Here is a 27,548-nt window from a genome sequence, read left to right on the forward strand (position 1 = left end):
GGGGCAGTTTCTTTGCCCACTGAACTAGCCATGGGATATACCTTCACATATTCTTCCATCCCTTGATGCAATGTATCCTGTACTACAAGACACACAGGAAAAGGAGCCCTGAGAATTGATACAGCGTCCTCCAGGGCAGGCGTTGGCGTTTGCACACTCATCAACGTCTATACAAACAAATTAGAGGGACAGGGAAAGATAAGGAACACGGGTTTATTTAGAACAGATCATTAGCAAGATGTCATCAGCAACTGTTTTAACAGTTTCTAGTCATGAAACAATAACTACCATCAAAAGAGCATCATGCCTAGGAAAATCCAGAATAATCATATAATCGTCAAAGAATGTTTTTACTGACTTATTTTAGTTTATTTTGTTGACTTGTTTTAGTGACCTGTGTTTATTGTCTTGGTGTTTGTTTGATTGGGCAACATCCTTTCCCACGTGGAGTTCTTCCGAAGGCAGCTCCTGAATCTGCAACTCAAACAGACTGGAGAAGGAGCACAATTTGCCACAGTACCGGAAGGAGAAGCCAAATAGAGGATTCAGCTTTCTTTGTGATGGATTCCTCTGAGTCTCTACAGTTCTTTCTGAACGCAAGGAAGATAATTCCTAGGGTTGCAGTATCCACGCAGAGGAACAGCTGTAGGGACTGGTGGGTCAGAGTGAGAAGGAAGAACAAGGGGTGAAATTGCCCCTCCCCCTCCCAACAGTGGAGCTGTGCTCACAGAAGAGGGAGGAGGAGCGCTTTCGGTTCCTCAGCCTTCTTCACTCCAGGCTCCCACCCACCGGTGAGGTTGCTCCTCCATGCCAGTCCTGCAAATGCAGAAGCAATCTTTCTTGGGAGTCTGAAAGGTCTGCAGCAACAAAGAACAACACATAATGACTAGACCTTCTGCATACAGAATGCTAGCAGACTGTCCACTGTTTAAGTTGTGAGCTGTCCTGAGCAGGTCTGGAGACACGGCATACAAATTTCCTAAATAAATAAGAATCCCAAGAGAATCAAACTCGTTACGTGATCTATTAATAGCATTATATTCTGGCAGTGATTTGCCCCAGTTCATATGCTCGAACACCTGTAATTCTAAAGCTGATCCACATGTGGACTTTCTACAGAAATGTTCTGGAGTTCCCAGATGGGAACTAGATTTCCAGGCAAGTATGGCCCTGATTCAAATTGCAGCTATGATACACGAGGTGCTTAAGCCTTCCCCATCTCCATGCCATTTTCTTTTTGATCTGTGTCACTGTAATTTTTTACAACCCCAAGAAAGATAATTGCCAAGGTTGCAGGATCCATTTAAAAAATAGCTGTAAGGGCTACTGGGCCAGAGAGAGGGGGGAGGGCAGCAGGACAGTGGTGCCAGGGAAGGAGGGGCTCCTGACTCCCCACATTCCCACATGGTTTCCCTGAGCCAAAAAAGCCTGGGGGATGTACCATTGAGGGCTGTGTTCACTATGTGCATGGAATACTTCTGCACAGGGGCCCCTAACAGGGCAAATAATATCCCCTGCTGGGGAAGGGGAGGAAGGAATGTTAGAATATTTTGGCATGCCTTGTGATTCTTCCTGTAAGTTCTTGCAAGAGTAAGATAGATGCACTACTGGGTAGTTTCTGTTAATGCAGGGCAGATGAGCTGCTAATAGGTGAATTGAGGGTCACCTTCCTTGTCTGCATATCATGGTGTAGCTTTGTACTCCTCTTCCTCCCCCTTCCTTTGCCCCTTTTTTCCTTATGCTGTGTTATTGATGCTGTTTTGCTGTTTGGTTATTATGTAAGCCTGTTTGCTTCCTTGTGCATTCTGCGCATGATTATTTTTTGTCTTCCTCTTTTGTCCAACATATTTTGTAGCCTAACCTTTTATAACCAGAATCTTTTCTTTTTTGCACACACATTCTAATGATGGTACACTATTGACAAAAATCAGATCAAAGTTGAGTGCCCACAAGAGGGATTTAAACTTCTTCTGTGAAGGGAAGGGGGTAAGTGGGGACATGTGAGTATCCTTTTGGGATCCAAATCTCACCCAACTACAGAAGAGGCATCAATTGCAACTCTTTGGCCCCTTCCGCCCATGCAGAATAATGCACTTTTAATCCACTTTCACAATTGTTTGCAAATGGATTTTGCTATTCTGCACAGCAAAATCCAGCTGCAAAGTGGATTGAAAGTGGATTGAAAGTGCATTATTCTGCATGGGCGGAAGGGGCCTTTAAAAGGCTAAGTCAAAACAGTAATTTCTATACAAGGGTGCATGTTCAGGACTGATCAAGAAATCAACATACCAACACCAGCACCACATAAGGGGGAAAAAATAGTGTGCTGGCATTCTTTATGTGGAGAGGGGAGGAGAGAGGAGGGCAGCTTGATGGAGGGAAAAGTGTTGCAAGAGAGGCATCATTTAGTATCAAAGTTACATGAGCATTTAGCTTTATGACAGATCAGCAAACCAATGAACTAATGTTAGCACCTTAGATAGAACATTTTAAAATCCGAGATGGGAGGTGGAAGGGGAGAGGGAACATGTGGAATAGAGGAGGTATGGAGAAGCATGGTGGATACCATAGGGGCAAGCCTTTGCATTGACCACAGATTTCAGAAAAGCTTCCCAGAGTCAATTCAATTACATCTCACTTTAAAAGGAAAGATATCCATCTAACTGCTCTGAAAAGAAACGGAGAAATCACAAATAGAGCCTAAACTTTGGGATGGACCCAAAAACGAGCAGAACATTTAAAATGTGATCTTACACAGCAACAAATCCGGAGAAAACAGGACACACTTAACACCCCTATACATTGATGCAGCAGCGAGGTAACCATATGTTGTATTTCCATTCTTTACCAGAAGAGGGTAGTCCTTGTCCTGCATACACTATATTCCCTGCCTCATATGTTTGTTCTTGTTTCAGACAGGACAGATGAAATCTGAAATCTGATATGCTATCGTTTGTTGGATTTTTTCTGACCACTCTGCCTCACTGTGTGATTCCAAAGCAGTGTACATCATTTAAAATACAATAAAAACAGTAATATAAATATAATGACAATAGTACAATAAAACCACTTAATAGTCTAACAACAATTCATGGGGTGCAGGTATGTAGAGAAATGAATTCCCTTCTCTTTCATCTTACAGGAAACATTCTTCTAAACACTCATGTATTCTTTTGCATATGTGTGTGTGTATGAGTGTTAGTTAAATAGTCCAACTGTGCACACGGAATGCTTTTCTTCCCTTGGCGTAGTGGTTAAGTATTGGATTAGAAACTGAAAGACCTACGTTAGAACCCTCCCTCTGCCAGGAAGCTTGCTGGATGATCTCCTTCTATCAGCTGAAATTTCCTGTGGGATCCAAGTCAACAATTGCTTGTAAACTCACCTTCACACTCTTCTCTGTGTCCTAGGATGTAGCCTGTTTTGCATTCACACTGGTAAGAGCCTGGGGTGTTGATACACTGCCCTCCACGGCACAAATTAGGCTGCTTACATTCATTTAGATCTGTTAATATATAGAACACATGCCCCTTAAGCAAACACAGCCCTAAAGCAAACCTAATCTGTGGCTCATGAATTTAAACAATCAGACCTCTTCTTGTGCTACCCATGCTACCCAAACGAACACACCATCACCTGTGTTGATAGGTTTGAAATATAAGAATAAGATTGATGTAAATATAAGGTAAATAAAAAGAAAAAATTAAATTAAGATTAAGCAATGGCCAAAATGTTACTCCAGAAGTAAGGCAGTAAGACAAAATGTATTAGGATGAGACTAAGGGGAAGTCCAACATTCATGTAAAGTTATGTTGATGAAAGCAGGAGTTTAGCTGGATGTGGAGTGATATAGATTTCGTAGGTAGTCTCTTATGTAATGTTACATTAATATAATTCTATCAGTTAAATGTTGAAATTATACAAATAAAGGCATTTTAAAAAAGACACCATCACCTGTAAATCCAACTACACAAACTACAAAGAATACATGCAGTATCCTATTCAGATAAAATGGTGGTTGTGCATGCCATGCGTAACATGGATAGCACACACTCCCAGTTTGTGTAGTTGGATTCACAGGTGATGGTGTCTTTTTTAAAATGCCTTTATTTATATAATTTCAACATTTAACATTGAACATATTAATAACATTACATAAGTGCACACAAATTATATCATACATCCATTTAAATGAAACAGTGATGGTGCCATAGTGAGGGGATTGTGGGTAGCATTCAATTAATTCCTGATATATGCAGCTGGATACCCCTGAACATAACAACAGAAAAACTGAACAATTTTATCTTCCAGGAAATGGCATTGCAAGCAGTTGGGTGCCTACTTACCTTGACATGTCTGTGTGTCTTGAGTGGCAAGAAGAGTGTATCCAGGGAAACAGAGGCAGGAATAGGAGCCCTGATTGTTGACACAATGGCCATTCCCAGAACATGGATTTTTCTCGCATTCATCAACATCTGAATCAAGAGGACAGTGTCATGGTCAATGTGGCAAAGGCTCTGCATCTTACCTTCTCTACAGGCACTCTAGGGTGGCAGATGAAAATCTGAAAGTTATCCATGATTGTATTGGGCTAGGCTATTTTCCTGCCTTCACCACCTATTTTTGTTAACAGAGAAGAAGCCTTTCATATTTTTGAGTGGACTTTCTGGTTCTTTTTCCCTGCCCTTGTTGCCCCATTCCCCCCCAATAAACCCAAACAAAAACCACTGGAATACCAATGCAGTAGGTATGACTGTGATGCTGATGGAAGCCAGGGTAACAAAGACAGGTATATCCTCCTGGAAGGTTCACACAGGTGCCAGGCCCACAAATATTGGGTGAAGAGGAGCAGACACTTATTTCTGAGAATTAAGAGAGACAAAACTGTCAGGAGATAAGGTCCTATTTCCCTTTTTTGCAGCTCATGGTATTTTCCAGTAATTAATTAATATGATCACATCAACCATCACAGAGTCCTAGAGAGGTTTCAGACCCTTGTTCTGTTCCAGCAGGCCTCTTTTTCTTTTCTTATTAACCTATAAACTTTTTTCATGATGGCTTCTGACTTAAATATTTTTAAGAGGGGAGCAGTAAAATCCAATCTAAAGGCAGCATACAGCTCAACATTCATTGTTAATCTTCATGCCCTGCTTCTGAGATTCCTGTAAGCAAATGACGGGCCACTGGTGGAACAGAATAACTTAACGTAAGAACATATGTTCATTCTCAGGCATTCTGTCTTTTGTCTAATACCCTTTTCAAACCACTAAAAGTCCATGGCCATTGCCACATCTTAAGGCAGTGAATTTAATTAATGAATGAATTTCAGTTATGCAATGTGAGCAAGTACTTTATCTGTTGTCAGAATGTAAGGCCTTTTCCCAATAGAACTTCACACCTAGAAAAATGAAAACTAGGATTCACAAAATTGTGGAAAAGGATTCATTAATTTTCACCACAAATGAGATTCAAAACTGCCAAATCCAGATGGATTGCTAGACCATAAGTTCCAAAATCTACTAACCAATTCCTCTTCTGTTGCTTCCACATCGATTCACTGCCTAACTCACTGGGTTTGTAGGAGTCAGCCCAACAACAGTGAAATCAAGAGATGGAAGAGGATGCAGCAGACACCCACACCTCTCCACAGTCTTAGACACTCCCGTCATCCAACCAGCTTGCTAACAAGCCTTTGAGACAGCAGAAGACATTTCTGCCAGGGGTTCATTCCAAGAAAGGCTTAGTCCAGTGAATAAGACCCAGGGCAGCTCTCCAGACATTCAGGCAATCCTGAAATGGGAGGTTGTCATTATCTAACCAGCCAACGCTCATTTTACAGAGGGCACTCAACTTGCTTCTCCGCCAGGAAATCTCTCTATGACTCAGCTCTGTAACTTGGAACAAAGCTCAAGAGATCCCCTTGGATTTTCTGATCTTGCCATCCCATTACTGAGAACTACCATTCTCCAAATTTGCAATACATGAATAATAAAACTGAAGCTGTTGTAAAGATTACTGAACTTATCCAGTAGAATATGTGAGGAACTATGGTGAGGAACCTTAGCTCAAAGGCAGAACAACTACTTTGCATGCAGAAAGCACCAGTTTCAATCTCTGGCATCTCCAGCCAAGAAGGACCAGATAACAGGTAATGGAAAAGACCTCTACATGAAATTCTAGAGAGTCTGCCTGATTGGACAATACTGACCTTGACAGACCAATGTGGTCCTGTGGTCCTGTATTTATTCAATACAAAAAAACATCCACTATTTACAGAAATGACTATTGCATTCTCTCAGACTAGGACAGAAAAGGCACGCATAGCTAGATAATGGGTATTATCAAAGCAACGTTAATAAATAACAACAACAATAATTACTACTTGTCAACAATATTGTTTTGTAAGTGTTGTTAACACAGAATAGAAAGTAGAAGATTTTTAAATGGAATATATATTCTAGTTAATGTAAATTCTCTTCGACATTCTGGCTTGTAAGAACTGATCTATGGGGAGGCTCGTCAATGGATTCTCTTACCTCTGGGCAAAGACCATTCTAGGAACAAAAGAACAGGCCAACCTACCTGGGAACAGGGTTGGTTCATCAATTGGAGCAGCATCTTCCCCTACAATTCCTGGAAATGGCTGGGCAGGAGAATGAGGAGAAATTTCTACCATATAGACTGTAAGGGATAAAAGAAGGGATAAAAGAGATTGTTACTGCTCTGTATCACGAAAGGTACGATGTTATATGCTTATTCTCAATTTGTGTCATTGATTTATTATACCAGTCCTTTCTCTTCTACGGGGATTCAAAATGGCTTGCATTGTTTTCCTCTCCTCCATTTTATCCTTATAACAACTTTGTGAAGCAAGTTTAGGCTGAAATTAGGCAAGTCCCCAGATTGGGTGGCATTTTTCTTTTGCTGGGCTCGTCCATCTGCCCTTGCTTCGGGGACCAATAGGAGAATAGTTGGTGTGTGTGTGTGAAATGACATTGTGCTATGTGCTTAGGTTAAGTTTACACACAAAACCCCCCAGATGTGATGTCACCAACCCACTGGACAGTTCCCAGTACATCAACTGATGTCACTTCCTGGTTTTTGCCCACATGTGATGTCAACTTGTAGAACAATGTTACATCTGAACCTTGGCCCAACTCCAAAGTTCCCAGGAGTGTCAGGACACATGGCATTTTTTAGCTGAAAGTATGCAACTGGCCCAAGATAACCCAAATAAACTTCTAAGGCAGCTTGGAATTCGAACCGGAGTCAATTCAAACCAGATTCAAACCTGAATCTCCCAGATCCTAGCCTAACACTTTAACTGCTATGCCACAGAGTAAGCCTGTATAAGACTGGGAACACCTCACAATACACAGCACATAGCAAGGGGAACGCTTCTAGAAGAATGTTTGTCATTCAAGTAACTTAGTAATGTTTAATTAATTTATCTAATCTCCCCTGTGAGCATATTCATTGTGATGGACAACAGAAGCATTTATTTATTTGTTTGTTTGTTTGTTTTATATACCGCCCCTCCCCCGAGGGGCGGTATAACATCCCAGCTGACCTCTGAATCACATAGGACATGCAGAATGCTTATTGCACTAATAAACACAGAAATCAGTCAAAAACATGTCTATTTATAAATACACTACTGTGGTAAAGATGCAAGAATAGTATTTAACCCAGTACATAGCCATTGATAGTACACGATGAGAAAACTCTCCGTGATATGATGTGACATGCATACTCTCAATGTATCAGTGGCCCTTTCCCCACTTACCCTTTTCCGAGGGTTGCTGCGCGCTATTCCCAGCGCGCGGCAATCTCCTGGCTACCTGGGCGGCTCATTTACCCGACGACCCCGCGCTAAGCTCTCAGCAAAGGGTCATCAAAGCCCACTTTGAAAGAGCCAGGAATGCCTTCGCAGCCTGAGGCGTGACAGCAGCAGCGTCAGGGCGGCTGCACTGTCGCCGCCCCTCTCAGTGGGGAGTGCCGAGGGACCCCGCACTACTCTCCTCGAGTAGCGCAACGCTTAAGGTAAGTGGGGAAAGGGCCAGTATGTATTCAAACAGGCAGTTCCTCCAATTGAATGGCCTTTCCACTGGCAAAAGAGGGATTGCAGGTTGTTGTCAATTCCCCCCTCCAACTGCAGATCCTCACTTTGCTCCCATACACTGCTGTGGAAAGGCCACACACAGAAACTTTCCCAGGAACAAATTTCACTGTGAGTGATCTCAGTGGGCTGCAGCATGATGAGAAACAGGGAAAACTGTCCTCTGAGAATTCTGCAGGTGGTTGCATGTTTTAAGTCCAGTACTGATATTATTATGTTTGATATCACAGCTGCCAGTTCTTTATCTCGTTGTTGGCCTTTCATTACAATTCAAGCCTCACCCAGAGGCCTAGGAAGTTGTAATGTATCAGCGTAGTATTCGTGCGGATCCCAGCAGGGCTGCCTTCTGAATCTGACAGATGTTAATTATAATTATTCTTTTTATTACTGTTAACAAAAATGCACAATGATACCCCTAATTATTTTCTTGCTTATAGTAAATTACATGATTGAGCATTTTCTTATTATAAGCTTTAACTGATTAGTGCATTAGAATTTTATAAGTTTATTTTTATAGAAACTTGTACAGCATGACAAACATAAAAACAGCAATATAAAATCCTAGCAATTTGACCCATCTAGCATAGGTGTCAAACACAGACCCTCCAGATGTTCATGGCCTACAATTCCCAGCAGCCCCTGCTAGCATGGCCAATTGGCCTTGCTGGCATGGGCTGATGGGAATCGTAGTCCATGAACACCTGGAGGGCCTGAGTTTGACACTACACAGCATTTGTAAGCCTCACCACATGTGGAAGAAGAAGAGCTGGATTTTATATTCTGCTTTTCTCTACCTTAAGGAGTCTCAAAGTGGCATACAATCACAATCCCTTCCTCTCCCCACAACAAGCACCTTGTGAGATAGGTGGGGCTGAGAGCGAACTGTGACTGGCCCAAGGTTACCCAGCAGGCTTCATGTGGAGGAGTGAGGAATAAAAACCAGGTCTCCAAATTCGAGTCTGACACTCTTACCCACTACCCCACATTGTTCCTGTCTTAGAGCTGGCATTATCCATCTTTATTTCAATTATCTTTACACACAATAATGTTTTAGTAATTTCTATATTATTTGTATAATAGGGTGACCTTGTTCATTGTTTGGCATTGTTGCACCAAAACAAAAAGAAAGAATTTATGCAGTAATGGAAAGCTAACTTCCTCAGCACAATTAACAGAGCACAGTCCTTACGGCAAAGCATTTTACAAAGGACATAGCACTTCCCAGACTCCTGTTACCCAGTAGATTCCATCATTGCCTTGCTCTTCTGCCAGTGAATCTGTGATGTCAAAACAGTATGTATTTAGGAAATCTGTAGAAAAGGAGAACAGTTTTTGCCTTCTCTCTAGCAGCAGGATTATTGGCACTGTGTGGCAACACTCTCACCCAACTCTGTTTATCCAACAGTTTACTCTGCATTTACCTGGGTCTCTGTCAGGCTCTTGGGTAACATTATCTGGGTCCTGTGAAATACAGATACAATCATTGACTGTACACAGTTCATGCAGGATTCACATAGCCCCAAGGAAAGAATTTCCTTCTTCAGTGATGCTTGTTAAGTATACTGCATTGTTACATGTTCACCAAATCCTGTGCCATGAAAAGTTCCAGGAACACTGCTATAATAATTGGTCCTTCTTGGATGACAGGGCTCTGAGAACTCTAAGCATTTTTGAAATATTTGCATGAAGAAGAAAACAGGTGCCCTTACAGGGCAGCGGATAGAGGCTATTCCACATCAGATAACTAGAGAAAGAAAGAGATTCTATACCCTCCATTTGCTGTGGCCAAAGAGGGAGGGCCAGCTTGATGCAGGGCCATATATGCCCCTTCCTTGAACTGCCCCAACATCCTGTGTCAGGCCCTTGGCATGAGCATTAGCTGGCTCTTCCTTCCCACAAGCTAACAGCTGAGCCCCGCCACCTCCTCCCCATTTCATTCAGAAGAGGCAGATGAAGTGGCCTTTGGGGGTTCTGGCTACAGCAGGAGGGGGAGGCAAGGAAGTGTCACTCCACTGTTGGAAATCTTCCATACACTAAAATTTTTGGCAAGATGAAAACTGATTTTTTTTCTTGCATACACATCCCTGTCCCCTGTCAGCTAAGGAGGAATAGTTTCAAGCTGTCAGGAATATTTAACAGAGCTACCAGGAGGCCAATCAGTGCCCACTGAACATGAAAAGACCATTCCTTACTAGTGAACACAGACGAAGAGTAAAGGGGTTCCCCCCTCCCTTTCCCCTGGTGAAAGTGGGTTGGGGAGAGGAAACCAGAAGCTCCTGGGTACTTTTTAACAGTGATTTCACTCAATGTACATTTGGCTGCAAGTCCAGTTGCCCCCCTATAACCTAACATGTATCAAGCATATGGTGTAGTCTGGCACTCTAAGGCCGAATTCCCACTGAAAATTTAATCTAGATACAACCAAGTTTCAAAAGAATCGGCACCTTTTCATCCAGGTTCCAACATCCTCACTGCAGCATGTTTCTAGTGAAGATGTCTAGGCCTGCCCCTTGGCGGGGGGCGTATACTGCTGTCGGGGGCGGGTGTGTGTGCCAGAAACGGGACTGATCTGTGTTCTGCCGTTCAACTGTGGGGAGACTGTGAGGAAACCTGAATATTTCGGGTGACTATCCCAGGATTAATTGCCAGTGGGAAATCGCCCTATGAGAAGAGGAAAGCTTTTAAAACACAGACACACACTCACACACACACGCACGGTATGTTTTAAAAGCCTTCCTCTTCTCATAGGGCGATTTCCCACCGGCAATTAATCCTGGGATAGTCACCTCTTCTCATATATAATTAATTTTCAGAGTACATTGAGAGAAGAGGAAGGTTTGTCTTCCAATTGATGGTAGCATCTGAACTGAAAACTAAATCATGTCACTGATTTCCAAGCTATTTCAGTAATACTGAATGTGTACATTCTTCAGCATCCTGTAACTTGACCTGGTTAATGATGATCAATTGCCACAAGGTCTTGCAGAACAGATTTGGGAAATACAATTGGAAAAATTTCATTATCAAATCCTAATCTTTCCCTTGCTGCCTGCTCTTTAGACCAAACCCCTACCTATGGAAGATCTGATGTGCAGCCCAAGAAGGATTTGCACTTTGTATTTCTCCCTCTGTTTCCCCCTACTGCCTTCAGTGACCATAAACTCCATAGAAAAATATTCTGTGAGGACCTATAGATATGGATTTCTGTGACTGTGAGTCTCAGGAATCCCAGGAAAAGCACACCTGTTCTAATGCAAAATAGAGATAGCAGAAACCGTCCCCTTCAAGTTTACCCTTCTGTTTCCTTTGTATTTGCCTTCATATCTAAATTTTTCAGCAAACAATGGACTAACTTTGAAGTATTCTCCCTAGAACACAGATGTGATTTTTCTCTATAACACAGAACACTGCAATTGTGCACTTCTGTGACACAGAAACAAAAACACTCACAGAAACCCCGTCAAAGTTTAAAATTATCCTTCTGTTCAGTGAAAACTATATAATTTGTAATGTTCAGTTTTCCAGAACACAAAGAGGTTGTTTTAAAGAGAGCAGCTATTCTGTTGCTGTTGTTGACAACACGCAGGAGCTTTTTCCTCAGGATCCCTGGTTTTCAGGGTTGTCAAAAGGCATATCTGTGGAACTGCTTTCATCCCAAAAACTTTATTCCCTTGGGTTGTACTCCTCATAGTTGTAAAATCTGACAGAATATCATCAGAGTACAAGATTCAGATCCTAAACAGAATGGTGTTTAAGGAATCTGCTCATTCCTAGGATCACGCAGCTACAAAAAATGACAGGAAAAGAAACAACAGCTGGATAAGAAAATAGTATCCCCTCTCCCATATGATTCAATATACATCCCCTCTCAGAGGAAGCGGTCTGTATAATTAAAAATGCAGCTGGATCGGCTTAATACTGATGCCAGGACACTTTTTCTATCAATATTTTTTGTTAGAACTCATGGCTGTAGGTTTGTTTATATCTACTTCAAAACAATGACTGACTGAAGGACATTTTCTGGTCATCAATATTGGTAGTTGGTAATGGGGGTGGGGAGACAAGTCCAACAATCGTATGTCATTGTTAAGGTTACTTTGGAAAAGCAAAAATGCTGGGGGGACAAAGCATATCAAACAGCTCCTCATCCTAACCTTAACAAAGGTTGCTTTGAAGATATTAGGATAACCTGAAATTTTACTTTCCATGCACTTGCAAAGATATTTTAGGAAGTCTCTGGAATGTTCATTGTCAGTGGTGCAAAACTGTGCGTTTGTGCCAAGTCACAGCTGACTTATGGTGACCCCATAGGGTTTTCAAGGCAAGAGATATTCAGAGGTGGTTTGCCATCTGTCCTTCTGCCTCTGTGTGGGTTGAGAGAGTTCTGAGAAGATTGTGACTGGCCCAAGGTCACCCAGCCGGTTTCATGTGGAGGAGAGGGGAAATCAAACCCAGTTCTCCAGATTAGAGTCCACTGCTTTTAACCATCACATCAAGTGCTTTAAAATGCAATTAAAATAATTTCTCCCTTATCATCGGAGTTTCTACTCCTTGGGCTATAAAATAGTTTTCAAAGTAATCTTAGAATATCCATATATCAGATGGTAGCAGCAGATACTTTACTTACCTGATCTTCAGGAGATTCCCCTGTAAAATGACAGAAGACATCATTAATTTAAAAATAGTTATTAGCATGCCAAATATATTTGTATGCATATGCAAAATCAGTAATACTTTTGCCACTAATTTGGAGCTCTACTCCTGTACTTGGCATTTACTTATCCTGTAGAAACCCATCATGAGCATTCAAGCATGGTGAATATGAAGTTCTGTATGTTGATCGCAGTCTGGGCCAGGGCAGGTCCTGACAAATTCTTGATAACCAAGATCACCCAATAAAGTCCGGTGGAAAGTACTATTTCATATGGATACTAGATTGATTGTCTCAAGAAAAAGCATCTTTGTGATACTGACCAGTGGTGGGATTCAGCAGGTTCGCACCAGTTTGGCAGAACCGGTTGTTAAAATGGCGCTTGTAAGCAACCGGTTGGTAAATTATTTTAATCCCACCACCGGAACCGGTTATTATTATTATTTATTTGATTTAATATACAGCCCTATCCCCGAAGGGCTCAGGTTGTTAAATTATTTGAATCCCACCACTGATAGTGACCCTATCTTTTTGGAATGCCTTTTCTTGGGATGCACACTTAACTTTTCTTTGACCTAGGCTAAAAGATCAGGATCGCTTTTGGTTTTGATCGGAGCGGGGGAGAAGAAGAAGAAGAAGAAGAAGAAGAAGAAGAAGAAGAAGAAGAAGAAGAAGAAGAAGAAGAAGAAGAAGAAGAAGAAGAAGAAGAAGAAGAAGAAGAAGAGGAAGGGGAAGAGGAAGAAGAAGAGGAAGAGGAAGGGGAAGGGGAAGGGGAAGAGGAAGAGGAAGAAGGAAGTAGTAGTAGTAGTAGTAGTAGTAGTAGTAGTAGTAGTAGTAGTAGTAGTAGTAGTAGTAGTAGTAGTAGTTTGGGTTTATACCTCCCCTTTCTCTCCTGTAAGGAGACTTGAAATGGCTAACAAACTCCTTTCCCTTCTTCTCCCCCACAACACACACCTTGTGAGGTAGGTGGAAGTGAGAGAGTTCTGAATCAACTGTGACAAGGTCACTCAGCAGAAATGTAGGATTGGGGAAACAAATCTAGTTCACCAGATAAGAGTCTGCCGCTAATGTGATAGAGTGGGGAATCAAACCCAGTTCTCCAGATTAGAGTCCACCTTCTCTTAACCACTACACCATGCTGGCTCTCTAATAGTTTACCATACACAATTTCCCTGATCAAAATTTCCCTACCCATTAAGCTGCTATTTACTCAACTTTACATGTATGGTATCTGTATATTTTTCACCATGAGGCGAAGAGCTGCGGTGTATGTGTCTCATTTAAATTGAGAAAATGGAATGGGGTTGGAGACAGATTAATATCCCCACCCAATACCTGTGCACCCCCAGTCCATTCCCCCTGCCCCAGATGCTGTTTTTAATGTTTAAAAAATTGTAGGATATCCTGATAATGGATGTTGCTTATATTGGCTTGGATACCCCATAGAACTTTTGTGGGTGCAGGAGATAGTGATTTTTGCTGATTTTCCCTAAATGTTACTCCTATGTGACAGGGACCCCAGGAATAACTTGGGGAGGGGGCGGGGAAATCAATGAAAATGTACCTCCCTTGTGCCTGGAGAAATTCTAGGCAAGATCCCAGTAATTGTTTGACTTGGCTCTAAGTACAGTCCTACACAGAGTTATTACAGTCTATACCTATTGATTTGAATGGATTTAGACTGGTGTAACTCTGTACAGAGCTGCACCGTGAGACGTCTTTTCACAGTACTAAAGAAATTTCTTTTTACTTTTGGGAATTAAACTTCTTGTCAGAAAGTTTTTTGTGGGGGGTTGCTGTTGTGCTTTATTAATTTTATTTCTATCTGTTTTTATGATATGGTTATTTTAGTTTTAAACTGTAAACTCATTTAAAAACTTATATTAAAAGGTACTTTTAACAGCCTTAATCAAAATATAGCATTTGTACTCTGCAAAGCATTTTGCATTGAATACAGCATTCACACTCTGCAAAACATTTTGCATTTGAGAGAAAACATGTTGAGGATAGAATATCTGGGTATCTGGGATTCCCAAGTTTGAATCCACGCTCTGTCATGGAAGCTTATTGGGATACACTGGGGCAGTCACTCTCTCCCAGTAACTATACCCATCTCACAGGGTTGCTGTTGTGAGGACAAAATGAAAGACTAGAGAATGATGTTGTAGGCTGTTTCAAGTCTCCCTTGGGGAGAAAAGCATGGCATAAATATCTAATTAAGAATTCATTCCGCTCAGATGGATCCATACAAGTGTTACTTTACCCTTTCCTCTTGAGAGGTCATTCCGAGTATCAGTGACAGCACCAATCAAGACCTCCTGCAGTTGCTGCTTCGTTATCCAATCCGGAACCCCGTCACTTTTCCCCCCCTGTTCCTCTGAACTGTGTGGAAGCTCATCTGCTTCTGCCTTTCTCATGGACATTCGTATGTCAGAGCTGGAATAGGTGTAGCCATGCCCTGCAGGGCAAATCTCCCTAAAGGCTTCTGCAATGAAGTTAGAGGATGAGGTATGAATTTGATTACACAAATAAAGATAAGCCACAAATAGAAAGAAAAGTTGATGACACACACCTATCTCTGGAAATAGCTTTCAGCAAGGGGAAGTCATTTCCCCCCCAATGTGTAAAAAACGTTGGAACCATTTCTCTTTTAGTGTATTTAGATACCTGACAGATTTGAAATATAATTATCCAGTATGGGTAGAACATGTTTTGACTATGCCCACTTGGAGTCATAACTGAAAACAGTAAGTTTCCAGGAGCAAAACAAAACCTGCTTGAAGGTTTGTTGTGTGGTTAGTAGATGTAATCTAATGTTAGCAGATACTGGAAAATGTTCCTGTTCTTTGTCTTACAGCTGGCAAGAAGATAAAACCACAGGGAAACTCCCATTCTGTCCATAGCCATTCATCCCTCTCTCAAAGAAAAGCAGCTGCCAGACAGAGAAGGCCAAAGGGATATACTGATGTCTGTTCAGGCCACAAAAGAGTCAAGGGTCAAACAAATGGACAAACTGCTGCAGGTCAAGCAAACTTTTCATGTTTCGGCACTGTAGCCCTTTGCCCCCAACTGCAAGGGTATTTTGCAAAGTTCATTTCCCCGCATGTAAATATGCATATTCCTCTGAAAGTTTCATTTCCCTTCCCTTATATAACAAGAAATTATAAACTAATGCATGTAGCGTCGAAGGCTTTCACGGCCGGAATCACTGGGGAGCTGTGTGGTTTCTGGGCTGTATGGCTGTGTTCTAGTAGAGGATCTTCTGAAGATGCCAGCCACAGCTGCAGGTGAAACATCAGGAGAAAATGCTACTAGAACACGGCCATACAGCCCAGAAACCACACAACCCCCCAATGCAAGTAGCCTTAGCCCTTGCTGGCTGCTACTGTAAAAAGACCTTGTTGCAACAGAAGCAAGTAAACAGAGAAATTTTCCTCATAGACATCACTGTATCCGGATGATGCCTATGAGCTGCAGAGCTTCTGTTACAATTCTTCATTCATCTCAGAAGTCCTAGGCCTAAAGTAGCACCTGAAGACCTCCCACTAGTATGATCCCCAGGTAACCAAGATCAGTTCCCCTGAGGAAAATGGCTGCTGGAGAGTTGCCAGCTGTAGACTGGGAAAAACCTGGAGATTTTGGGGATGGGGTCTGAGGAGAGAAGGGTTTGGGGAGGAGAGGAGAGGAGAGGAAAGGGATTTTAGTGGGTATAATGCCATACATTAAGGGGAGTCCACATTCCAAAGTGGCCATTTTTTCAGGTGAGTGGCCATTTTTTCAGGTGAACTGATCTCTGTCACTTGGAGATCAGTGTTAATCCCAGGAGATCCTAGTAATCACGTGGAGGCTGGCAACTCTAATTCTATGGCACTGTACCCATCCGAGGGTCCCTCCCTCCCCATCCCCAAGTTCCACGCCACAAATCTTCAAGTATTTCACAACGCAGCGTTAGCAACCCTAGAGAAGTCTCCTTTTATTTGGGGTTCAGATATCAACTCTGAGATAAAGGACAGAAACAGTTTGCCTCAAGTCTAAAAGACAACAGTGGTAATGGAAATTATCTGCCACATTCTGAAGCTGCACATGCAGTATTCTATCCATGTGCTGAGCCAAACTAGGGCAAATAACTTGTTTCAGCTCAGGAAAATGTCAGAGAGAAGAAGGCAAGAGCCCTTCCTCCCACTGCACTAGCCTATGATCCTAAATGGAACCTGGTCCCTGCAAACTTTCAAAATGACAAAAAGAGTTTTCTGAGGCACAGATATCTGACTCATCATAAAAGTCTTCTGTTGTTTGGCCCTATGTGAGCCAAGTGGTGTCCAAGTTAGAAAAACAGTATTGCTGGAAAGGATATGCTGTTGCCCTAATCTGAACTTGACACAGCACAAGAAGGAACCCAAACTCACCTCAGATTATTACATTGGGGGATTACTAATCTTCTTAAAACCAATGGACTTGCAGAGGATGTAAAGGCTTTATGTTGGTGCCTAACTACAGAACTAGAAGAATTACAGGAACCACAACATTAAAATAGACACAATGGAAAAACTGGGTCCCAAAAAGCAAACAAAATTCTTACCAGAGCCGGGTAATGGGCACTTCTCACAATTTCCCCCCCATGCTTTGCCAACACGACTGCAGCAGCAAATCTGTTTAGTGATTCGCTGATTAAGTGGAAGGTCACAGAGTCCTGCTGCTACTGAACGGAAGCACATCCCTTGCTCTGTGGAAACTGCTTTATCCGCTGAAATGAAAAGGGTGGATTCATTATTTGGACACACCTGCCTATCTTGACCATTTAAAAACCAAACTGATCTTGAAATTCTTGTTTTATATTTGTACCTCACTTTTCAGCCAAAAAGAGCAGCTGAGATTTATCTTGGCTGATGCTAATGCTCAGGGGTAGGGCAGGGAGAGGGGCAGGCCCAGCGTGGGGCTGGGCTGCCCAGAAGCTGGCGCGAGCAAGTGACAAGCCTGGAGGAGTCAGGGCTGCAGCCTTATATGGACAGGCCGGTCCATCCCACGCCTCTTTTTGCCTGAGTGTCGACAGCTTCTCTTCTCTCTCCCTCACATCACCTGGCACCTGTTTATCAGGGCACATGGAGCAGCGGGAAAACAGCGTTTTAGCTTAGTGCCTTCAGGCAATGGAAGAAGGCCTGAATTGAGCAAGATGGCAGCAGCAGACTTGCAACAGAGAGCAATTGGGAATTGGTGGATTGCGCCTGGCAGATTGCAGTGACATGGGAGGGAGGACAACAAGGGGCCATTTGCAGTAAGCCCATTGGTAACAGGGATCACCCCCTTTTTCTTTTTGGAGCTCAGGCAGGAGATGCCAGGGAAAAGAGCAAAGAAGCCCCGGCAGGGGGAAGGAGCGCCAATGGCAGGAGGGAACAGCATGGGTGGTAGGGCAACCCTGGGGTCCAAGCATCTTGGAGCTGGCTGATGGTTGCCAACTGATCCCATCTTCTATGATCTCTGACCAGTGGCCAATCGCTGGAACGCCACGGGAGTCCAGAGGCCCTGGAAACCTTGGTTGGTTCCTCTCCCCACTGACCCAGGGAGGCCCTCTTCTTCCCGCTGGGGCTCGCACTGTGGGGGCCTGTGCAGAGCACCCCTTGGATGCCACGAGCTTGGGCCTGCTTCGAGCTGGGCAAATTCCTCCATCCCCACTAGATGGTAGAGGGGGGCCCAAGACTGCATGCAGCATAGCCCTCGCTGGGTCAGTTGCGGTTCTGCTGCCCTTGGTGCTGTTGCTTGCCCATGCTCTTAAGGCACCTGGTGCTGTCTGGATTGTCAGCCACAGCATTGTCCATTGGGCTGCCAAGTATGCCTCATCTTTTGGTTGGGGGAGAGACCTTGGCCTCGCCAGCCACACAACAATGTTTTGGATGGGACAGAGAGGGATGTGTTGGGACGCCTTGAAGCCAATACCCGGATGGAACACAATGGGGTTTTCTGTGTCTCCTCCTGCACCCACAGACCGCTTCCTCCCCTCCTCGGACAGCAAATGGGCTCTCAAGGAATCTCAAAAGAATCAAAACCTAATAACAATTGCAGGTGAAGTTGAATTATACTTTAATGTCCTTAGCAAACCAGCAAAAAGATTGATATTATTTTATTAAATGAACAGTTGATGAAAACATAATAAAGGTTTGTTTTTGTGTTTAGATTCTAATCTAGGCAGCTTCTGTTTAGCTTAATCACAAGTCAGATTCTTTAAAAACTGTCAAATTAAACTACTGGTGTTCACTCCATAGCTCCCAGACAGTCACAGCCCAATTACCATCAACCAAAAGAGCCACATTTACTTCCAGCCCTGGCATGAGGCCTGCACCTCAGGGAGGCTCACATTTTCCTGTTTTCCAAGCAACGGCTGTTTTAAGGAGAACCAACTGCCAACCTCAAGCCCCGCCAGGCAAAGGCCTTGCCTACTTTTCTGAAACATGGGCCACGTGCCACACTGGGGAATGGTGCTCAGAAAAGCCATAGATGGTGTGTCAAACAAACAACTCATCTGAGGCTCCCAAGCCACTGAATGTCATAATTTAAGTCTTAAGTGAAATACTCCAGATGAAATACTCCAATCTGAATTAACAACTAAAATTTAGGAAACTAAAATGAAGAGGAAACTGATCAGAGCAATGGCAAAGTTGGAAGTTCCCTTTTCAAACTGGGAGGGAAAGCAACCTTAAAAATTAGGGTGTCTCTTGAACAAAGTATACCTGATGGTCTGACTGCTAGTTTGATTATGAGAACAATAGAGTTGCCAACCTCCAGATTAGGAGAATTATAATCTCCAGGTGGATCCCGGAGATTTCTCTGAATTTCAACTGATCTCCGTATTTTAGAGATCAGTTTTCCTGGATAAAATGGCAGCTTCAGAGGGTAGGTTCGATGACATCATACAGTGCTGAGATTCCTCCCCTCTCCAAACCCCTCCCTCATCAGTCTCTGTCCCCAAAGTCTTCAGGAATTTCTCAAGAGTTGGCAACCCTAGAAAACCTCTATTCCGGCAGTCATATCCATGGTACTTTTGACACATGGTATAAACATTCATTATCTCTGGGCTCACCTACATATTTCTCCCTTGACCTAACAGTACAATGAGTATGGGAAAAACTAGGCCTTGGATCCAGTTATGTGCAAGTGAAAATATTAACAGACTTCGTGCAGTTCCACTAATACAAGCTCTTGTGCAACACCAAGGCTCGTTCCGCACAGGCTAATAAACATGGGTGTAGGATGGTAAAAAATCTATGGGGGGGGATTTGCACAGATCCCGCCCCTGTGTTATTTCCCACAAGCCAGCTTTTTGAGAATCGCACTATTAGCGAGTCTTTTCAAAAATCCTGGGTTGCAGCTGCTCGCAAGCAAATGGCCAGGCAGGAGGCACTTTATTCACCTCTGTTTTCCTTTAAAAAATTGTTTGCATCTTACATCTGCATAGCTACGCAGGTGCAGATAGTCATATCGTGAGACATCAGCGTGACTGTGGGGTTTCATTTGTGCATGCCTGCGTAGCTATGCATCGGCAGGAAGTAAATAAAAAAAGAGATGTGTCTCTGTGCGAAGGCATGACAGCAACCCGGATTGTCTATGTGGGTTCCAAACACTGGCTGCACGGATGCATGTGAAAGCGAAAACAGGAAAATGGTTTACTTTATCCCAACTGCAACCTGTTATACATTTGCTGTGCGGAAGGGGCCCAAGTGTAATATAGAGCCCAGAAGTTAGTTGCACAAACTGTTGCACAAGTAGAACCATAAGTGGGGATACAATATGTCTGACTTAGTGCAAGCAGCTACCATAGTCTTTTTCTTGTGTTTACGCTGGTGCAAATGGAAATTCTGAACTAGATCCCATGCTAGTTGTCTACAAAAGGATTCACATGGAAAGGAAAATAATCACTGGTTATGAGGTAGCACTTACAGATACAGTGACTGCGGGACGGATCCAGCATAGTGCCAGATTTGCAAGTGCAGAGGAAGCTCCCCCGGGTGTTCACACATTCTGCACCTTTACAAATGCCATGCATCAGACATTCATTGATATCTGTAAATTTAACAGAGAGAAGGATTAGCCAGTCTAACCTAAATCTGCCTACTAGCGGACAAGGAATAATTGCAGTAGCAAAGTGAGTGTGACTGAAAACAGAATTACCAAACAATGGAAGGAGAGTGAGGGTTATGAGGAGGTCTTTGGAAAGAAAACGAACAGAAAAAGACTGAAATAGTATGTGATTTTCTCTGTTTTCTTCTATTATTGCCTTGCCAAAATGCCTGTAATTCATTGCTCTGAGATAATTAGCACTAAGGTAATAGAACTTGAGAGATCTTTCAAAGCATAATTTTACTTTTAAAGGTACTTTAAACAAACACATTACCAATGTTTTCTTTAACTAAACACTCATGTATGCCAAAATCGCAAATATATGTGATAGTGGTGGTGGTAGAAAATGTTGTCAGGTCCCAGCTGGCTTATTTATTTAATATTATTCTATAAAATTTATATCCAGCCCTTCCACCCTTCTGCTCCATGCCCTGAATGCCCCATCGCCTCTCTCTTTTCTTGTTCCTTCTCACATTCCCACATATTAGCCAATGTACCTTTATCTGTCCCATTTTCAGCTTTTCCTTCTATCCCTGGGCATCCTCTACCTGGGAATGCTACATAGTTCCAGCTGCTGGATTGGAATGGGCCCAGTTGCACAGTGCTGGCCACCAGAGCAGGTCCAATTTTGCAGTGGGAAACCTTTAAGCAGAACCGTAGCAAGGGGAAACTGTGCCCGGGGCATGTGTGTGCCCTGTGTCCCCGCCACGCCCCTGCCTGCCCCGCCTCTGGAACACCCCACCTCACCCCTGCACTGGTACACGCCCCAGGGCAAGCTGCCTCTGGGCGTTACACCACTGCCTGCAAGGATTTGTGTGTGGGGGGGTGCCTCATCCCTCCACTCTATTTCCTCTTTTCCTCCTCCTGGATCACCCATACCCTCAACTTCCTCTGGTTCCTTTTCTCCTTCTCACACATGAACAACCAATCTTTTATCTGCCCTCTTCAGCTATATTTATTATTCATGTCATTTATACCCCACTTTTCTTCACAGTGGAGACCCAAAGCAGCTCACAACATTTCCCTCTTCTCCATTTCATCTCACAACAACCCTGTGACACAGGTTAGTCTGAGAATGTATAGTTGGGCCAAGAACATCAAGTGAGATTCTATGGCAGAACAGCAATTGGGTGTTCCAGTTCCTACTTCAAAACATTAACCACTACACCACACCAGCTTGTGTAGAGTGGCTGCTGTTGAACAGGAGCAAGAAGCCAGGTCCTGGTGAGTCATGAAGTCAGGGGGTAGCAAGCTGCTACCCGTGAATTGCTGCTGGGCCTGGCCCCATGTGTCCTCCATCAAAGGTTGCCTAGTGAACCCTGTAATGACATATATGTATGTCTAGAAAAGCCTTGCTCCCTGTGCACCGTCCTAAGCTGCCCTGGATGTAGAATGGATTTCCATCCTAGATTTTACCTTATGAGTACAGTTTGAAAGTCAGATTTGTGTCACAGACTCTTAAGTATCTTTACAATATTTTCATAGAAGGTTTAAATACACTTTGACTATCTTTCTGCTAGTGTCTGACAATGCATAAATGAATGTAGGGGAAGTGGAGCATTTATAATGCAGACAAACCTCTTGTATCACAAATTATTGCAAAAAGTAGTTTCTTTGCATGAACAGCTGGGGGCACAGTCTGCACAACAGCCATCATCATGAACTAGATTGGGGGGGGGGGGTCATACTACAACATTTGAGTAAGCCTTTTGTTATGGGAATGGTATGCATGATAATTTTCACACATTGCAGGAGGGGAAGTCTCCAGTGGGCAAGGGAGCTGACAAAAAAGACAGAAGGGTGTTAAATGGCTTGTGCTAATTTGCCACATGACCTACAGCAACCTACAGCTTCCACTTGGTATGCCGTCAGTATAATGCAGACAATGATGCTGATGGCCTATGGCCTACAGAGATTGGAAAGGGTCAGATGGTGTGTGTTAATCATTGCGAAGCTCTCTGCGTGGCAGATGCCTGTGAAGAGCTATGATCAACGGCATTCCAGAAAGGAAGAGGGAAAAGCTCCTTCTGGCTCTATGACTCAACAGGGTACCTAATAGAGATGGGCCAAATAAGTTGACCAGTCCAAATGAACTGATTGGAATGTCCCCAACACGCAAAAGGGAAGGAGTCAGCCATTGACTTTTGCAGAAGGTTTCCAAGAGATCTGGGAGGGAAAGACAGCTGCCTTTTAGGGCCAACGGAATGGGAACTGTAAAGTGATTCATGTTACTAGATCTGTACTGATGGACAGGATGCATAGCACAAGGAGCAGAATATTTTCATCCCAGGAAGGTGTTTTGAAGAATTGTTGAACAGATATGGAGTGACAGTGGCTCAGTGGCAGAGCATCTGCTTTGAATGCAGACAGTCCCAGGCTCAACCTCTGGAATCACCAGTCAAAAAGATCAGGTAGTAGGTGAGAGACCTTGACTTGACGACCTGACATGCTGCTACCAGGCAGAGCAGACATTATAACCTTGCTAGACCAAGAGTCTGATGGCTTCAAGCGTTGCTGCTTAAAACAACAATTTAAAGCATTCATGAATTACTTCATATATAATTAATGGAACTACATTTCATTTGTCTCAATATATATCTTTGCTCTACATATCGTAGAGAAGTAGCTGCCGCATTCTGCTTGACAAATGCAGAGATTATCCCCCTGAACATTCACCTTAAACACACATACTGCATATATTTTCCATAATGGGATGTCACTAGGGTTTATATGAGCATTTTCATCTGTTGCACCAAACGTGTGTTGTTATTTCAGCTGTTGTTATTCCAGAAGTGAGAGAAAAGATACTCTGCACAGGATCAAATATATTCCAGACCTCAGCTGCTCTTGTACCTGGCATTTAGGAACCAATTGTTGTTTCATGAGAATACTCACGTGGTACAAGATCTGTACCCAATAATGCTAGAGAAGGCCTGATGTCTTTCCCCCCTGTACACTTTAAGAAAAGTGTAGAAGGAAAACAAGCTGAATGAACTTGTTTTTCAGCCAAGCAATAGAAGAGTTGAAGATCTCAAAAAATCATTAACATCCCATTTATTCTTCCTGCCCCTGTTGTGGAAGCTCCCGGGCATCCTGTGTGGTCTCATTCCAGTGTTCTTCCCGCCAAACAGTTCTTAGTGCTAGGCAAGGCCTTTGGATTCAAGTTCTGGGTAAGCTGTGGTCTGCCAGGTACACATTGCACAGTTGCCAGAAGGAGATATGAATGAAAGCACAAAAGCAACTACTACAAGCACTACTCTCTGAATGACTGAGAACAGAACTGAAAAAAGACTGGCCCTTTCTTCACAGCAAAAATGAAATGTCTAGAAGATATTAAAAGAAGCTTTTGGGGGAGGAGCTCCGTACAGGTCCCCCCCCCCCCCAAAAAAATATCCTCAGGACGTTTTATTTCAGCTCAAGCTGGGTTTTTTAGAAAATGCTAAATTTGTGATCTTTTTTCCCCAAGATGGGGTCAAAGCAAGTTCTTCTTGATGTGTGGAGAGCAGCCCATATTATTTTTCCCAACCAAGTGTAAACTTACCCCTGAAGCTCACGCCTGCCATTTTCTGCAGGCAGATGCTTCCATTATGTCTTCCATTTTATTGATGTTCCTCTGGGATGATTCCCCTGCAGGCACTGCAGAGCTTTAAGTACATGAACAAATTCAGCATTCCCTGCCAATTTCACCTGGGTGTCATTTGCCTGGTGTTTTGTTTTGTTTTAGGTGATCTATCTTCAAAGCTTTGAATACTTGATATGAGAATCCCTGCCAGTTCTCATATCGAGTATTCCAAGCTTCTAAGATACCGCACCTAAAACAGCCCGCATCCTGGGAAACGACACCCTGTTGAAAGTGAGAAGACTGTGCAGACTAGCATCACTCTCTTTAACCTCTCTCAGGAACTGACCAAGCTAGCTCCTTCGGTCCTTTCACTTGCTCCTCAACTAAATTTGGAAGTATTGTCGAAGGCTTTCACGTGTCGAAATTACTTGGTGCCAGCTTCCGGTTGCTGTATTGTCAGAAGTTTTAGCAGCATTCTCTCCTGATGCCTTCATTTGTGGTCAGAGGATCTGATGTAGGAAAGGAAAGCAAGTGGAATATATATACTGTGAGGTCAATAAATGGCCTCACCTATTGATCTCATAGAATATATACTACACTTGCTTTCCTTTCCTTCATCAGATCCTCTGAAGATGCCAGCCACAGATGCAGGCAAAACGTCAGGAGAGAATGCTGCTAGAACACGGCCATACAGCCCGGAAACCACACAGCACTCCAATAAATTTGGAAGGCTACAGAATTTGCCAAGAAAAAGCAGGGCTATAGCATGTTAATCAGAAGATATGGAGCAGAGTTTCTACAGCAGAGCTCATCAAACGCAATATGCACAGTCATGGCTGTTAGGAAAAATGAAAAGGGGATGTGTGGAATGGTAATGACAGGCAATCATGGTTTACAAATGGGCCGGGAGCTGCAAAGGTTCAGACCCACAGCATTGTGGTGACTTGCTAATCAGTTCAATATGCCAGAAATTCCATGTTAAGGGAAATGTGTCAAGAAACCATCCATCACTGGACTAACACAACTCCGTATCAAGATTCCTCATCCTTATTACACCCCCTGAGCAGCTTCTCACTACTTTGGGAGGGGGGGGGGCATGAATAATGGAGGAAGAACTATGAGATTCTGCTAAGAAGAAACTATGTACTTCAAACAGCATCAGGCATTCGTACAAAGCAGAAGAATACTTAAGAGACCCAACAAATATTTATCCCCAATGTATATTAGCAAAAATCAAACTGACACTGACAGAACTTTCACAAAGTGGAGCAAAAGGAATTTTGAAGGAAAGGGTTTGTTTGTGAAGTGATTTGAAACTGACACTTTAGGTGATTGGTTCAGACATTATTCCTGCCGGCATTTGGAGAGCTGTGAAATTTATCCCAAATATGCTTGTTTTAGTATTAATTACCACAGTGTAATTTCATTTTATGTTGTTCATCTTCAGCTAATTTTCTGATATTGGTGGGATTTTATTATTATCTGCCCTTAGGCATTTTGAAGCATTTAGCAGAACAAAGCAAAGAAAGAAAGAACCAAAAAGAGGCTTTCACGCCTGTTCACTTTGAGACCTTCCTTTCAATTCCACCCTACACACAGCAAATAAAATGGCTAAGATACATTTGCTTTAAGATATACAAAAAATAATAAACCTTGCTCAAAATACCTACCTGAAAAACTAGAACACGCCCTGCAATTAAATTACTAATTACAACCTTACCAGAGGCAAAGAGGTATGTGATTACAGGCTGGAGAAATCTGTATCTCATAAAGGGATGGGTTAATTCTACCACAGAACTGGGTAAGTGAGACAAGTTTTTATATACTGGTAATAGTGAATGTTAGAACATCCAAGGGTGTGAAATACCAATTAAAATACACATTTATATAATTGAATTTACCTTGGCAGTGGCTCCGATTCAGTCTCTTATATCCTTGCGGGCATTCAACTTGTCCATTTTCAATCACTGGGTGAGCTAAATGGGAAGAAAAAGGAACACCTGCATTAGGAAGGACAACCCAGTCTCCTTTCTTTCTCAGACACACATACCAATGAAATAAAGTACTTCTTCAGAGAATAAATAATTTATGGCAGACTGCCCCAGGTTGCAACTAGCTTAAAAGGCTTTAAAGGGGAATGTTTAAAAAAAACCTCATGGAGTACAGGTCTACCAATGGCTATTAACCATTGTGAGTGTGAATAAGCCCCCTGCCCCTCTTGGAATATCCAACCAGTACAAATAGGGACCTGGGGGAATCTGAAGAGGGTTTGGAGACCACTAGAGCATCAGCAGCAGAAAGCTCATGCTGACTCTCAACAGGCCATGTCACAGAGCCCACATGTAGGCCAGCCGCCGATGTGGTGGAGATGATAGTACAGAAGAAAACTTTTTTTCTCTACTACTATTGCATCATCTTTCTTAGGTAAAACAATTGAGAGACTGGTAGCTGGAAAGTCACAACATTAAAAAATTAGGTTGTTTCAGTTCAGGTGCAGCACTTTTTAACTTTGGTTTCAGATACCAGCTGTAAAAAGTGGTCCACCAACTACTTTGGTTGCTTCAAACCAGCTTTTGAAGTGGTTTAGAAATATTCTACTAAGAATAATAATCACCCTGTTTGCTTGCAAAGTAACTCTGTCAAATAGGCAGGAAAAGGAGTTCAATTTGAAACTGGAGGGGGGGGCGATTGTGGCGTTTTCTCCATGGACAAAATATCTTGGGATAAGGAGGCGAAACATCCCGGTTCGGGCATGGCTTCCAAGCCTAACTCGGGGCCGCCCCACAAGATTTCCCGCGGCTTTCAAAAAACAATGAAATTGGCGGTTCTTTTGAAAAAGCCGACTTTCTCTCCGATGCAAACACTGCCAGAGACAGGCCAATTTATTTTTCCGGCTTCACTGCCTGCTCTCCCTGCCCCTTAACTGCAGCCAATCAGAACGTCGGAAAAACAGAATCTACATAAACTGTGTAAACGTACGGAAACTACATAAATGTAAACGTTTATGTGGATAATGAAAATAAACCGGGGGCTCGTCCATAATTCACTGGAGTTCTTCCTCCCGGCTTGAATGTACTGACGGGCAGCCGTGCGAAGGGAGAAACCGG

At 42.9% G+C, this 27,548-nt stretch overlaps 1 protein-coding gene across 2 annotated transcripts in view; it reads right to left on the reverse strand.

Moving 5' to 3' along the window:
* The window catches only part of LTBP2 (latent transforming growth factor beta binding protein 2), a 178,737-nt gene that overhangs the window by 46,417 nt on the left and 104,772 nt on the right, over nucleotides 1-27,548 (reverse strand). For both annotated transcript variants that reach the window (XM_048485686.1, XM_048485687.1), the window contains 11 exons: nucleotides 26,343-26,417; nucleotides 20,700-20,822; nucleotides 17,350-17,514; nucleotides 15,034-15,255; nucleotides 12,747-12,766; nucleotides 9,541-9,580; nucleotides 6,583-6,681; nucleotides 4,737-4,862; nucleotides 4,347-4,475; nucleotides 3,386-3,505; nucleotides 42-167 (listed from right to left, as the gene is read on the reverse strand). In XM_048485686.1, coding sequence (XP_048341643.1) covers nucleotides 42-167; nucleotides 3,386-3,505; nucleotides 4,347-4,475; nucleotides 4,737-4,862; nucleotides 6,583-6,681; nucleotides 9,541-9,580; nucleotides 12,747-12,766; nucleotides 15,034-15,255; nucleotides 17,350-17,514; nucleotides 20,700-20,822; nucleotides 26,343-26,417 — 1,245 coding nt within the window. The remainder of the gene's footprint in view (nucleotides 1-41; nucleotides 168-3,385; nucleotides 3,506-4,346; nucleotides 4,476-4,736; nucleotides 4,863-6,582; nucleotides 6,682-9,540; nucleotides 9,581-12,746; nucleotides 12,767-15,033; nucleotides 15,256-17,349; nucleotides 17,515-20,699; nucleotides 20,823-26,342; nucleotides 26,418-27,548) is intronic.

The sequence above is a fragment of the Sphaerodactylus townsendi genome, linkage group LG02 (genome assembly GCF_021028975.2).
Source record: "Sphaerodactylus townsendi isolate TG3544 linkage group LG02, MPM_Stown_v2.3, whole genome shotgun sequence".
Lineage (NCBI taxonomy): Eukaryota > Metazoa > Chordata > Lepidosauria > Squamata > Sphaerodactylidae > Sphaerodactylus > Sphaerodactylus townsendi.